The sequence below is a fragment of the Sesamum indicum genome, linkage group LG4, assembly GCF_000512975.1.
Source record: "Sesamum indicum cultivar Zhongzhi No. 13 linkage group LG4, S_indicum_v1.0, whole genome shotgun sequence".
NCBI lineage: Eukaryota > Viridiplantae > Streptophyta > Magnoliopsida > Lamiales > Pedaliaceae > Sesamum > Sesamum indicum.
In genome coordinates, this window is record NC_026148.1 from 6,192,821 (window position 1) to 6,204,622 (window position 11,802).

General features: G+C 33.6%; 2 protein-coding genes across 4 annotated transcripts; one reads left to right on the forward strand and one right to left on the reverse strand.

Annotated features, from left to right (window-relative positions):
* On the forward strand, positions 160–4,154 carry LOC105160117 (fructokinase-like 2, chloroplastic). Of its 2 annotated transcripts, none has more exons than XM_020693579.1 (5): positions 160–307; positions 698–1,023; positions 1,144–1,784; positions 2,091–2,562; positions 3,639–4,154. In XM_020693579.1, exons 1-5 carry the CDS (start codon positions 267–269, stop codon positions 3,860–3,862), a joined length of 1,704 nt encoding a protein of 567 aa, XP_020549238.1. In that variant the 5' UTR covers positions 160–266; the 3' UTR covers positions 3,863–4,154. The 2 variants fall into 2 exon arrangements, with proteins under 2 accessions (XP_020549238.1, XP_011075683.1); XM_011077381.2 differs by having other exon boundaries at positions 161–307; positions 698–1,032.
* On the reverse strand, positions 4,252–7,118 carry LOC105160118 (probable 6-phosphogluconolactonase 2). Of its 2 annotated transcripts, XM_011077383.2 has the most exons (5): positions 6,992–7,098; positions 6,671–6,714; positions 6,132–6,320; positions 5,909–6,044; positions 4,252–4,909 (listed from the first exon to the last, which is right to left on the reverse strand). In XM_011077383.2, the coding sequence occupies exons 3-5, from the start codon at positions 6,302–6,304 to the stop codon at positions 4,418–4,420; spliced, it is 801 nt and encodes a 266-aa protein (XP_011075685.1). In that variant the 5' UTR covers positions 6,305–6,320; positions 6,671–6,714; positions 6,992–7,098; the 3' UTR covers positions 4,252–4,417. The 2 variants fall into 2 exon arrangements, with proteins under 2 accessions (XP_011075685.1, XP_011075684.2); XM_011077382.2 differs by lacking the exon at positions 6,671–6,714 and having other exon boundaries at positions 6,992–7,118.

Genomic DNA, 11,802 nt, shown 5'->3' on the forward strand with positions numbered 1-11,802 from the left:
AGATTTAGGATATTTATAACAGTCAAGAGGAGCTTTTCAATGGGAGTGCAGTGTGGGTAAAAAACTGCAAATTTGAAACCTAGGGGCAGATTGTGGAATTTGGGGATAAGGAAGGACATAACAGTCATTCTGAATATTATCAAATGTCAGCTGCTAAAATATTAAAACCCCAGATGAGAAAAATCAAAATTATCTAGTTCTTCAGTACTTTAGTCTGTTCCCTAAAACCCATTGCTGGAGTTTTTGGGTTTTGAGAAATCCATACAATGGCTTCATTGTCTTTCACACAGTTTTCACTAGTGCCCAGGTTCTCTTTCTTCACCTTTTTCCCTTTACAAAGATATTTACACCAGGAAATCATCTTAGCTTCATGGCTATGCTTTAGTTCTGGATTTTATATGACACAAAACCAAAAAGCATATAACAAGAGAAGGATTGGCTCATCGGAATCTTGGCCTTGTTTTTTGTTGTTAAATTCTTGTTTTTGCGTCTGTTTATGTCTATACTCTTGAATTTTTGTGTTGAAAATGAAAGCAAGGCAGAGCTTCATAATTTAGAAGAGATTAACAAATAAAGATAGTTTTTATGTTTTGCAGAATACGGAATTCCATAGGAGTGCTTGTATTATGAAATAGATGGTTGGAGATTTGGGGTGATGTAAGAGTATTGAGAGTTCTATCACTTTTTGCTTGTGCAGGATATGCAGGTGGCACCTGAATGGAAATCCTTTCCCTTATATGAACCTAGTACAAATTCAAGATTGTAGAGTAAATAGAAAAGTAGTTATGGCTGTCTCCAGAGACAAACTGACTGACTCGTTAGCTCAGGAGGTACTGAATGGAGAACCAGGGAGTACAGAGAAAAAGATTCGTAGAACAAGTAAACGAGCTTCTGCAAGAACCAGGAAAAAAGTGATGGAGATTCCAGATGAAAATCCTGCAGCCAATGGGAATGCCAGAGATGAGGAAATTCTAATGACTTCAGGCTCAGAGGAGAATTCCAGGAAAACCCAAACCAGAACTCGTAAGAAAGGTCAATCTCCGCTAGACCGTGTAAATTTAGTGGAAATTTCTTCAAAATTGGTAAGTTTGTCCATTGCATACAGAATTTTGAATTGTGAAGTTCCAATTTGATTACGTGCAGCTCCATCAGAATTGGAGACTGTGGAAGGAGAAGCAGCTGAAAAAGTGACAAGGCAAAGAAGACGAAAGAAGAAGGCTGACAGTATGGATAGTCAAGGCAGTGAGACAGAATTTAGTGATGTTGAGGGGGATACATTTGCTCTAACCATGGATGAAGACAGTGAACAAGAATTGGAGTTTGACATAGATGATGGAGAGGATATAAGCTTTACTTATGGATGGCCACCACTGGTTTGTTGTTTTGGTGCAGCCCAACATGCTTTTGTGCCCGCTGGAAGACAAGCTAACAGACTTATTGACTATGAAATCCATGATCGGAAAAAAGAGGCTCTGTGGGAGCCTGAGAAATTTGTTAGGGCATCTGGAGGATGTTCAAGTAATGTTGCAGTGGCTCTTGCAAGTTTGGGAGGAAAAGTTGCCTTCATGGGGAAGCTTGGGGATGATGCATTCGGTCAGTCGCTACTTTATTTTTTAAACATCAACAATGTCCAAACAAGATCAGTACGGATTGATAATAAGAAGGCTACAGCTGTATCACAGATGAAAATTGGTAAGAGAGGTCGCTTCAGGATGACTAGTGTCAAACCATGCGCAGAGGATTGTTTTTCGAAGTCTGAGATCAATATTGATGTGTTGAAAGAGGTAAGATATCTTTGTTTTAATTCGTGATAGACTCACAATCCTTTCATTGTCTCCTTTTCGTGTAATGTACTGTTTTGGGCTTGTAGATGGGTTGGGGGTGGGGGGAGGGGGATGGATCTTGAGGCAACTCTTTGTGTTTGTTTATGATGTGTTATGCATATGTATAACCTTTTCAGTGCATATTAAAAGTGAAACTAGGCGATACTTCCAAATTCTCTTTCTCTCACTTTCTGTGTTCATCATATGTTCCGGTACATGCTTGATGTCAAAGATTATATGTGTACTGACAAGCAATTAACGATTCAGGCAAAAATGTTTTACTTCAACACTTTCAGCCTCCTGGACAGGAATATGAGGTCGACCACATTACAAGCTGTCAAGATTGCCAAAAGGCTAGGAAATGTTGTCTTTTACGATCTCAATCTTCCATTGCCACTTTGGCAATCTAGTGAAGAAACCAAGATGTTCATACAGAAAGCATGGAATCTATCTGATATTATTGAGGTCACCAAGCAAGAGCTGGAATTTCTTTGTGGGATAACACCATCGGAAAATTTTGATACCAGAGATAATGATAGATCTAAGTTCACCCACTATGCACCAGAAGTTGTTTCTCAGCTCTGGCATGATGATCTCAAGGTTTTGTTTGTGACTAATGGAACTTCAAAGATACATTACTACACTAAGGAGCATAATGGTGCTGTACATGGAATGGAGGACGCAGCCCTTACTCCTTATACTTCCGACATGTCTGCATCTGGAGATGGTATTGTAGCAGGTAAAGCATGCCAAACGGATACTTAGACTTTGAGTGGAGTCATCCAATCTTTGCTATGGTACATTCCATGTTTGTTACTGCTGGAACAGTCAATCGTTAAGTAAATTTACATTTTCACAAACTTCCAGAAACATGCCTTTGCCGTACGGTATGATAATCTAGTGATAAATATTGCCAATTCAAGCATAAAGTGATTAATGTCAAGATTGACAAGATTCCTTAACTGTTGGTTACCATTAGAAGACGTCATACTTCAGGTTCTTCTTTGTGTGAAAAGTTGTGCCAAGACAAATTTTGTAGATAGCGTCCAGTTTGTCGCTTTCATGATAACGTCATATAAGGCTGCAATAAGAAGTTCAACAAAATCACCAATCAGGTGCTGGTGGATGTTTTTTACTTTCTTTTCTTTTCAACAGTCTCTTGAATCCGTTGGTCTCAGAAGAACTTCATATTATTCATTAAACTCTGTTGTGAAAATAAATAGATAAATAAATATGTTGCAAAATATCTTGGACAATAGAATTCCGGTCTGCATGCATTATTATTCTGCCTCAGAAGCCATGAGATGCAAGGAGCGCTGTAGCAGGGAAAAAAATGATCCTGCACTTTGTTTGTTGCATTGCTTAATTTTCATTAGTATATATTATTTTGGGGCTTAAGAACTTCTATGTAAATCCCTTTTTCATCCATTGCGAATCTGGATACGTTTCTCATGTTATCATTAGTTCCAGCAATTTTTTCCAACATTTTCATTGAAGCATTGCGTAATTTTCCTACTAAAACCAAACTTTGCCCCGTTACTTAACCTATCTGTATTTGTTTCTGAATGTTTTGTCTACGACATTCGTGTTAAAGGGCTCACTCTTATAAAATTATGGTTTGAAGTGAATTGTCGTCATTGTAATTCGAACTGTTCTGTTCTTCCCAATTACTTACTCTTTTCTGTGTGGAATTCTCAGGCGGTATGGTTATGCATCTTATTCAATGTAGTTTCAGTTCTGATATTTAGCCATTTCTCTGCCATACTCTGGCAATTCAGTCCTCTGAGCTGATTGATTTCCTTGGTCTTGGTTCAGGCATAATGAGAATGTTGACTCTTCAACCACATCTCATCTCTGATAAAGGCTACTTGGAACGCACGGTCAAGTACGCCATTAGCTGCGGCGTCATAGACCAATGGCTACAGGCACGAAGTCTTGGCTTCCCCGCCAAAGAAGGCATGGAAGATGTAGTTCCTGATCCTAATGGCATAAAATCAATAACAGAAAGGGAGTACAGAACCTTGGTTCCTTCAAGCTGACAGAGATAAAAATTCTGCTGCATGCATGCCATTCTGCACTACATCTCCCAGACGGGGTGGAACTTTATGCCGTCTTTTTCAATATTATTCTTTTTAGGACTAGCGATGCATTGTTTGATTCACGAGTCTTTAGATGAAACATACTGGTAAGGTATGGTGATAGCACAGGAACCATAAACGTGCAAGTTAATGCTACAGCTGCATTGAGCCTACTGCACTGACAGGTTTTCATGGATGTAAGAACAACAACTCCTACTACATTTACTTCAACTTTTTGATTACTTTCTTTCAATCTCAAGATCTTTGGTTATATTTGTCAAAATTATGCAATAGAAGATTCAATTTAATACGCAGAGAGGAAGAACAATTGAAAAGATTGGCTTAACTAAATAACATTTTTCTTCCTTTGAACTTCTTGCTACTTTCTTCGTAAGACTAAGTCAAAAAGATAGCAAAGAGCTCCAACCATAGAGGAGAATACCAAGTACCAAAGTTTCCATATTCCAACGCTACATATACAAAACTAGGCTTCCGCAGAAGCGCTCAAACTCGATCCTACTCCCAGAAACTAGCGCTGTCAAGTTTGGAAGCAGCTGCAATATCCAGAAACCATACCAACTTCCCTTGGGTAGGCTGAACCATTCTTGCAGGCAATTTTGGACGGTCAGGACCAATATCATCGATTGCCAAGTGTGCAGCCTCGGCCTTGCCGCCACCTGTGACGACCACAGCAACATTGGAGGCGGAGTTTATGACTGGAAACGTAAACGTAATTCTCTCTGGTGGGGGCTTGGGTGAATCAGTGATGAAAGTCACCCATTGCAGTTTCTCACTAAGCACCGAGTGATTGGGAAATAGAGATGCAACGTGCCCATCAGGTCCCATTCCAAGGAGGACAAGGTCAAACTTAGGACAGTCGTTGATCTCAGAGACGTTGATCACACGAGTCCTGACGAGCTGCCTTATGACAAACTCATAGTCCTCAGCAGCTCGTTCAGCGCTCACTGTGTCGTTGATGGAGTGCACATGACTGTATATAACAGGCACCTGAAATAGTAATCAAGCATATGATCAATCTGCATTAAATAAAGCATTTAGTTGAAAGAGACAATAGAAAGATATGAAGGAACTAAGACTGAATAGAGAGATACGAAGGAACTAAGAGAGAATAGATCATACACTTTTCACATAGCACAAACGATAATTTTAAAAACAATAATGAAATCCTTGAGTCATATGCATCTGTTAAACCTATCACTGAGAAATCAGACTGTGCTGACCTACAAGAAACAGTCAGCAGGACAAAAGTCTTCGACTAAAGTGACATTTTGACATCAAGTAACGAGCAGTTAATCACATTCGGTTTATTGGAAAAGTATCGGATATTTCAAGCTCAGAAATGGTAATACATAAAATGTGGTGAGAGTCCTTGAGAGTTGAGAGGAAGGCATCTGCGTTATTTGCACTCACTTTTCACCGACCCTTTAATGAAAATCTCATTAACGACACGTACAAGTTGTTAGTTGAATGCTGTCAAGAGGGAGTTCCGGTGAAATAAATAGTAGATAAACCTAAATATTGTTACTACTATAAGTAGAAGCAACTCTCTTGACTGGTAGATTTCTATATCAGACACATTAACTGTAACGACTAAAATGGTTATCGAGATATAATTGAAGTTTCCATCTTTAGTTATTCGCATGCTTCCGTTCAAATTAATGACATGAAGACAACAAAGATATATTAAATTCTGTATCAGATAACAAAACCATGCAAGCGATTTCTGCTGAAACAGAGCACGACATGATGTCAATTGCAAGTCCTCTACAGAACATCGGTCCCCATGTTAGCTCAGAAGGTAAAGATCGACCCAATGTAGTGCCACTGTCACCGATAATACTGAGGCTAGAAAGGTAATGATTGGATTGAGACAAACAGAACATGAAATTCGACTGCGTTGGTCAAACAGAACGTCATCCAAATAACGGAAACTGACACAGAAACAGACAACGGCCACGAAACACCCCAGAAAAACTGGAAAGATACCTTAGCAAAGAGACCATCTTTTGCAAGCTTATAGTTGCTATCAGCATGACTTTTGGCGACCACCCGCTCATCCGCCCAAAATATGTGCCACTTGGCCCAATCAATGGTTTTGATGTAAGGCGCTTCACAGAGTTTTCTGCTCACCGCAAGAAGCTCAAAATTGTTTAAGGATAACAGCAAATCACCAGAAAACATAAGAGACAAAGCAAACTTAATTACATACCCCATCAAGGTAATGAGTGAGCCACCGGACAAAGCAACGGCAAATGTACCACGTTCTTTTATCGAAGCCTCCGACAGGTCCGCGATATACTCGGCCAAGTTGCTTCTAAGTTCATCTGCATTTTCATGGATTCTCAGCTCTCTTCCATCCTTTTCGAGCCGATAAAGAGCCATTGGACTACAAACCACGCTGCTCCATATAATCATGAAAAGAAAAGGCCAAATGAATTGAGAATTTCCTCGATTGATCATTAATCTCACAATTAGATTTGATCACAATCACAAGGAATTAAAAAAATTCTGGGGAAAAACACACACACACACAGTTGTTTGGTAGCCAATTAACAACTCTCATTAACATTAACTCAACAACTTTTCAAAATACACAATTAGAATGAGGTAATCAACATGCATCATATGAATCATAAACACCCAACCTTCTGCAGCATTACAAGCATTAAATCATCATGTTGCATGTAAATCTTTGAACCCAGAAATATTCAAAGAATAAACATCAGGCAAAAGTGATTGAAATCTCACCATTGATGAGGATCAAGAAGCAAAAAAGATCATGGCCCAGATCACTTGAATCAACACATGCACATCAAGATAAGCACATACACAGCATTTGTAGTCAAAGCCCACATGAACACACACCAAAAAAAATTAAAAAAAAAACAATCTTTATTCCAATATTCTTGCATGAAATAAGCTCAGATTCTCAAGACCCACAACAACAAAACAAGAAAATTGCATTCTTGAAATCATACAAAAGTAAAAAAAAAATAAAAAAATATATAATTTATTTAATAAATAATCTGCAATATAAACAAGAAGAGAGAGAGAGAGAGAGAGACTTACAGAGGAAAGAGAAAAGGTTGATGGGTGTCAGAGAAGGAAGAAGAAACTGAGGTGAAGTAATTGTAGTCGGGTATCAACTCTTTGTTTTTATATACACACACACATACACACTCATGCCTCATATTTTTTCCTTTTCTGTTTTGTGTCTGAATATATATATATGTATATATGTAAAACGTGTGTGTGTGTGTGTGTTCCAACATTTTTACAGCTGAGAATACATCAAGACCCCAAAAATCAGTGTATGAATCAGTAAAAAAAGAAAAAAGAAAAAGAAGGAAAATATATGTACATTTTTACTTTGAAATAAATAAAAAAAAAAAAGGCAAAAAGGCAAAAACTTTCATGACAAGAGAAGACTCTGACAATGTTCCTAGATTATCTCTTATGTATGCCATCTCATCTGCCCTATATTATCTCACTCCATATGAACTCCACTATGAAAGTGACATTAAGTATTACTATTCATTTATATATATTTCCATGCAAATTTTCCCTCTTTTTAACTTAATTTTTGAAATTCAAAATTGATTTAAATAATATATATACACACCAAATTAGTAGTGGGCCAATAATTTAATTGCAGATTAGATCTGTATTGATTTATTAGCGTTAGTCCTAACTGTAACTAATAGTCTGTCTATGACACTTGCATGTCATTGCAATAAACAAAATTTATTGGAATCTAATAAAATCATTTATAAAGACTCATAATAATTCACATGTAATTTTCATTATTTTTTTTTTTTCGATTCTTTTGTTGCTGATGAGGTTTTACTCAATTAGTAAAGTTGAGAGTGAAAACCTAAGTGGTTTTGAGTGATTCTTTGTAGTTCCTAAGTCGAAACCTAAGTGAATCTATGTAATTGAGCCTTATTGGCGTGTTTTAGGTTGCCGGCCTTAGTGGTTATGGGCTTTCCTCCTCGGATCTGGCTCACTGAGCCAACCCTTTTTCTGTTTTTATTTTATATTACTATTTTTATAGATCTGTGTATATATATATATATTGTAATTCATAGATCTATAGATATATTTGTTGATTTTGTAATATTGACGTGTAAGGGTTTTCGTAACCAACTGTTTTTTTGTAATAATTGATTAGATTTTTTTTTTTTTGGTTCAAATTACTGGTGGATTTTTCCCAACAAGAAGATTGTGGACTTTAGTCTCATAATTGTGGGTGTGCATATGTTTATATAGTAATTTGTTATTTTTTTTGTCGGAAAAAATACAAGCAATTTCTTTGTGATATTATAAATAAGCAAATCATCCCCTATAAAGAAAAAAGTTAATAATTTGCCTCCATGTATTTTTAAAAATATAGCAATTTACCTCCCTAGATTCGCTTCAATTTTAAAAATACAGCGGGGTAAATTAATATTATTTTTCTATAAGGTGTAAATTACTCATTTGCAATATCAAAGGAAAGTAAATTGCCTTAAACCTTTTCTTTATCTCGTTTATTTAAATTATTAATATATTAAATTAATTTTTAAAATTAAATATATTAAATGATATAATAAATCAAATACCATAAAAAATTAGTCAACCATTGGGACTTGCTCTCTCTCTCTCTTCAAATTGACTATTTTAGATTAAAGGTGAAGTGTTTGTTTTATATTTTATTATTATTATTATTAAGCTTGCTTTAGGGTACCCCTTGTTGTATATATATTGTCCTTTTTGAATTATTTTTTTATATTTTTATAATTTTATTACATTTAATGTATACATATATAAAGTTTGAACAATAATATAACAAAAAATAAAATGTCTTACTGGATTATATATCTTCTCGAATAATAATTAAGTTGAATATTGCGATGTCACCATGTTTTTAAAATAAAATGTTTTTATGGTTAATTGCATTAATGAGTTTAAACCATCATAAAAAGAAAACAAAAATCATAACCATTTTATTTCATATTATATTTAGGGAAAATTGCAGTTATCTCTCCTAATTTTTTTTGCATAATTACGAATACTTTTTTTTTTGTTTGAAAAATTATAAAAGCCTCTTTAAATAAAAAGTAACTATGTAGTCATTAATTTGGATAAAAATTACTATTTTACTGTGTTTGTTTTTTTTAAAAAAATATATAAAATTAAGGATAGGTAAAGTATATAATTCATTGGGAATGTTTGTAAAAATATTTTATAAAATTCTAAAAAATATATAATACTATAATTCATAATTAAAAAAAGGCATTTTGGTCAATATTCATCATAAAATTAAGTCGGATAAAAATCTATCAAAATGGGCTTGTTGCTATATAGACATTAAAATCTGAGAGATTTTATAATTTTCAAATAATAAGAGAATATTGTAATTATATTATATATCAAGAGAGATTATTATAAAATAATTACCGATATCCCATTATTTTATGTTATTCCAAGTTTCATACCAAGAACATTATGTCACCTATCCAACGTTTGTATAGAAGATATCATGTCATCATCCATCATTTTTCTTCAACTTCCAACATCATCATTATGATGAACTTATCAATATTTATATATATATATATAAGGAAAGAGAGAGAGATGATGATGATGATGATGATGGAGTTATGATGCAGAAGTTGGGAAGTAACCGAAGAATTAAATAAGGACATATGATGACAAATGAGGAGTTGTGACTAATTAGACAGACACCCCATCAGTTTCAGGAATCTTTAACCTCTGCAATTTTGGAAACTTTAATTCCGATTTGGTTTGCTCGAATTAAAATTAATTAAATAACAAATATAATATATTTATAGTGTAATTAATATATAATTCATGAAAAATTCACGATCCAATGAAAGAGATCGACATATATATATATATATATATATATATATTTCGTTTTGCCCATTTGACTTACCTTAAGTACACCTTCGATGCATTTGGGCTGTTGACTGATTATCAAGTGCGTGTATATATACACATATATATCACTGTATATTTAGTTTGAGACGGGCTTCAATCTTGATCGAGTTTATGAATCTGATAATGATCCATTCGTATTTTTTGTTACAAAATAATAATGTCTTTTGCATTTTATCTGCATATCAGATCATTTTTAAATACATATATAATACATACAATATATCTTTTATATACATGTGTCCCATGTATATTAAATAAAAATACAGAATATAATATCATTTATTATAGAAGATTTGGACTGTATATTCATATATTCAAGTATTAACACGCTGAATATCTCTCACTAATATCATTAGCGTATGATCTTTAAACAAAATCTTGATTTTATTTTATACGAGTAAAAAATTTCTAATGATATCCTTAAAATATTAATTACCCCCAGAAAATATTAATGGTATCGCATTATTGTTTTAAATAAAACGATAGTTTCTAGAAAAAAAAATATCCATTTTATGGAAAAATAATAATAAGATGAAGGAAATATAGATTATGATAAATTATTGAATATTAATATAATATATATAGACTATAGTTAATTAGTATTTTCTATAATATGTAGTATTGGTCTATGGTTATAACTCTCTCTTGTATTTTTATTTATTTAATTTTAATTTCCCAAAATACATAATATTGTTGATTAAAGGTTTCCATAATTGGCTTTTACTAAAATGTTTGTGCTGAATTCTGTTTCTTGAGATGATCAAAAAAGCTGAATCATGTTATGTTTCTTTTAGTTCCCAATCACTTTTCCCATTGAGTTTGGACCATCAGTTCTTGCCAACCATAACATATCTTTCCATTCCTTTTTACCTTTTTCTATTTTTTTATATTTTACTCCCACAAAAAGCTAGGTATATTACATTGACAGTCCCTGAATTTAGACCAAATTATACAAATACTTCCTAATGTTTTATAAAATTACATGAGCTATACCCCTTAGAGGTGTTAGTGTAATATTTTTTAAAATGTATTTGTGTAAGTTTTGCATTTGAATAGAGAGTATAGTCGTAATAACAACTATAACTTCAAAAGGTATATCTATAATTTTGTAAGAAATAAGAAGTGCTTGTGCATTTTGGCCTAATCTCAGGGGATGTCAATATAATGTACCCTAACAGTGAAATATTTGTCTTCTTGAAGACGAGTAAGTGGTTCAATAATAACATCTTATTCTAATGAAAGAAAGACTAAGAGTTTCAAGCACGAAAATTTTTTATTCGTATCAAGTTGGGCTGAATCAAATCAATCACATGACAAGTGTGATATATTTGTTATGTGATTAATCACTTTCTCTAAATTGTACATCAATTAAATAATAAGTACACTGTATTTAGCATAAAATAGTTCAAATCTAATTAAATTCGATGTGAATTAGAATTTCCGTCGCAAAAAGGAGAGTTAGAGAACTAACTCTCATTCAACTTTTTTCTTATAAAAAAGAAAGAAAGAAAGAAAAATATACATTTTCTTGGCAAATCTGGTGATTTTTTAATTATATTAGTGAGGTTAAGTTTGTATAATATGTTGCAGACATTGTGGACCAAAAAGAGAAATGAGCAATCATGACTTAGGTTTAGAAAGAAAAAATTACAATTTTGAACCCAAAATATAGGGCAATTTGCAATAATAGTTCTATATTTTCTGAAATAGTCAACCTTAGTTTCATACTTAAAAAAAACGTTGCAATATTAATCCCATATTTTAGAAAGGTATCGTAAAATTAGTTTCACACTTTAGAAAAACGTTGCAAAATTAGTCCCAAATATTACAAAGTAAACATTGCAATTTTTTCTTTTTGCAATTGGACTAACTTTGCAACATTTTCTTAAAGTGTGGGACTAATATTGACTATTTCAGAAAATGTGAGACTAATATTG

What these genes read in the sequence shown, in the direction of transcription:
- LOC105160117 (XM_011077381.2), top strand. Translation starts at nt 267, where the DNA reads ATGGCTTCATTGTCTTTCACACAGTTTTCACTAGTGCCCAG. An exon ending in ATATTGATGTGTTGAAAGAG is followed by an intron (nt 1,785 to 2,090) that starts GTAAGATATCTT and finishes TTAACGATTCAG; the next exon opens with GCAAAAATGTTTTACTTCAA. An exon ending in TGGAGATGGTATTGTAGCAG is followed by an intron (nt 2,563 to 3,638) that starts GTAAAGCATGCC and finishes GTCTTGGTTCAG; the next exon opens with GCATAATGAGAATGTTGACT.
- LOC105160118 (XM_011077382.2), bottom strand. Translation starts at nt 7,113, where the DNA reads ATGAGGCATGAGTGTGTATGTGTGTGTGTATATAAAAACAAAGAGTTG. An exon ending in CAACCTTTTCTCTTTCCTCT is followed by an intron (nt 6,321 to 6,991) that starts GTAAGTCTCTCT and finishes TATATGGAGCAG; the next exon opens with CGTGGTTTGTAGTCCAATGG. An exon ending in TCACTCATTACCTTGATGGG is followed by an intron (nt 6,045 to 6,131) that starts GTATGTAATTAA and finishes TGCGGTGAGCAG; the next exon opens with AAAACTCTGTGAAGCGCCTT.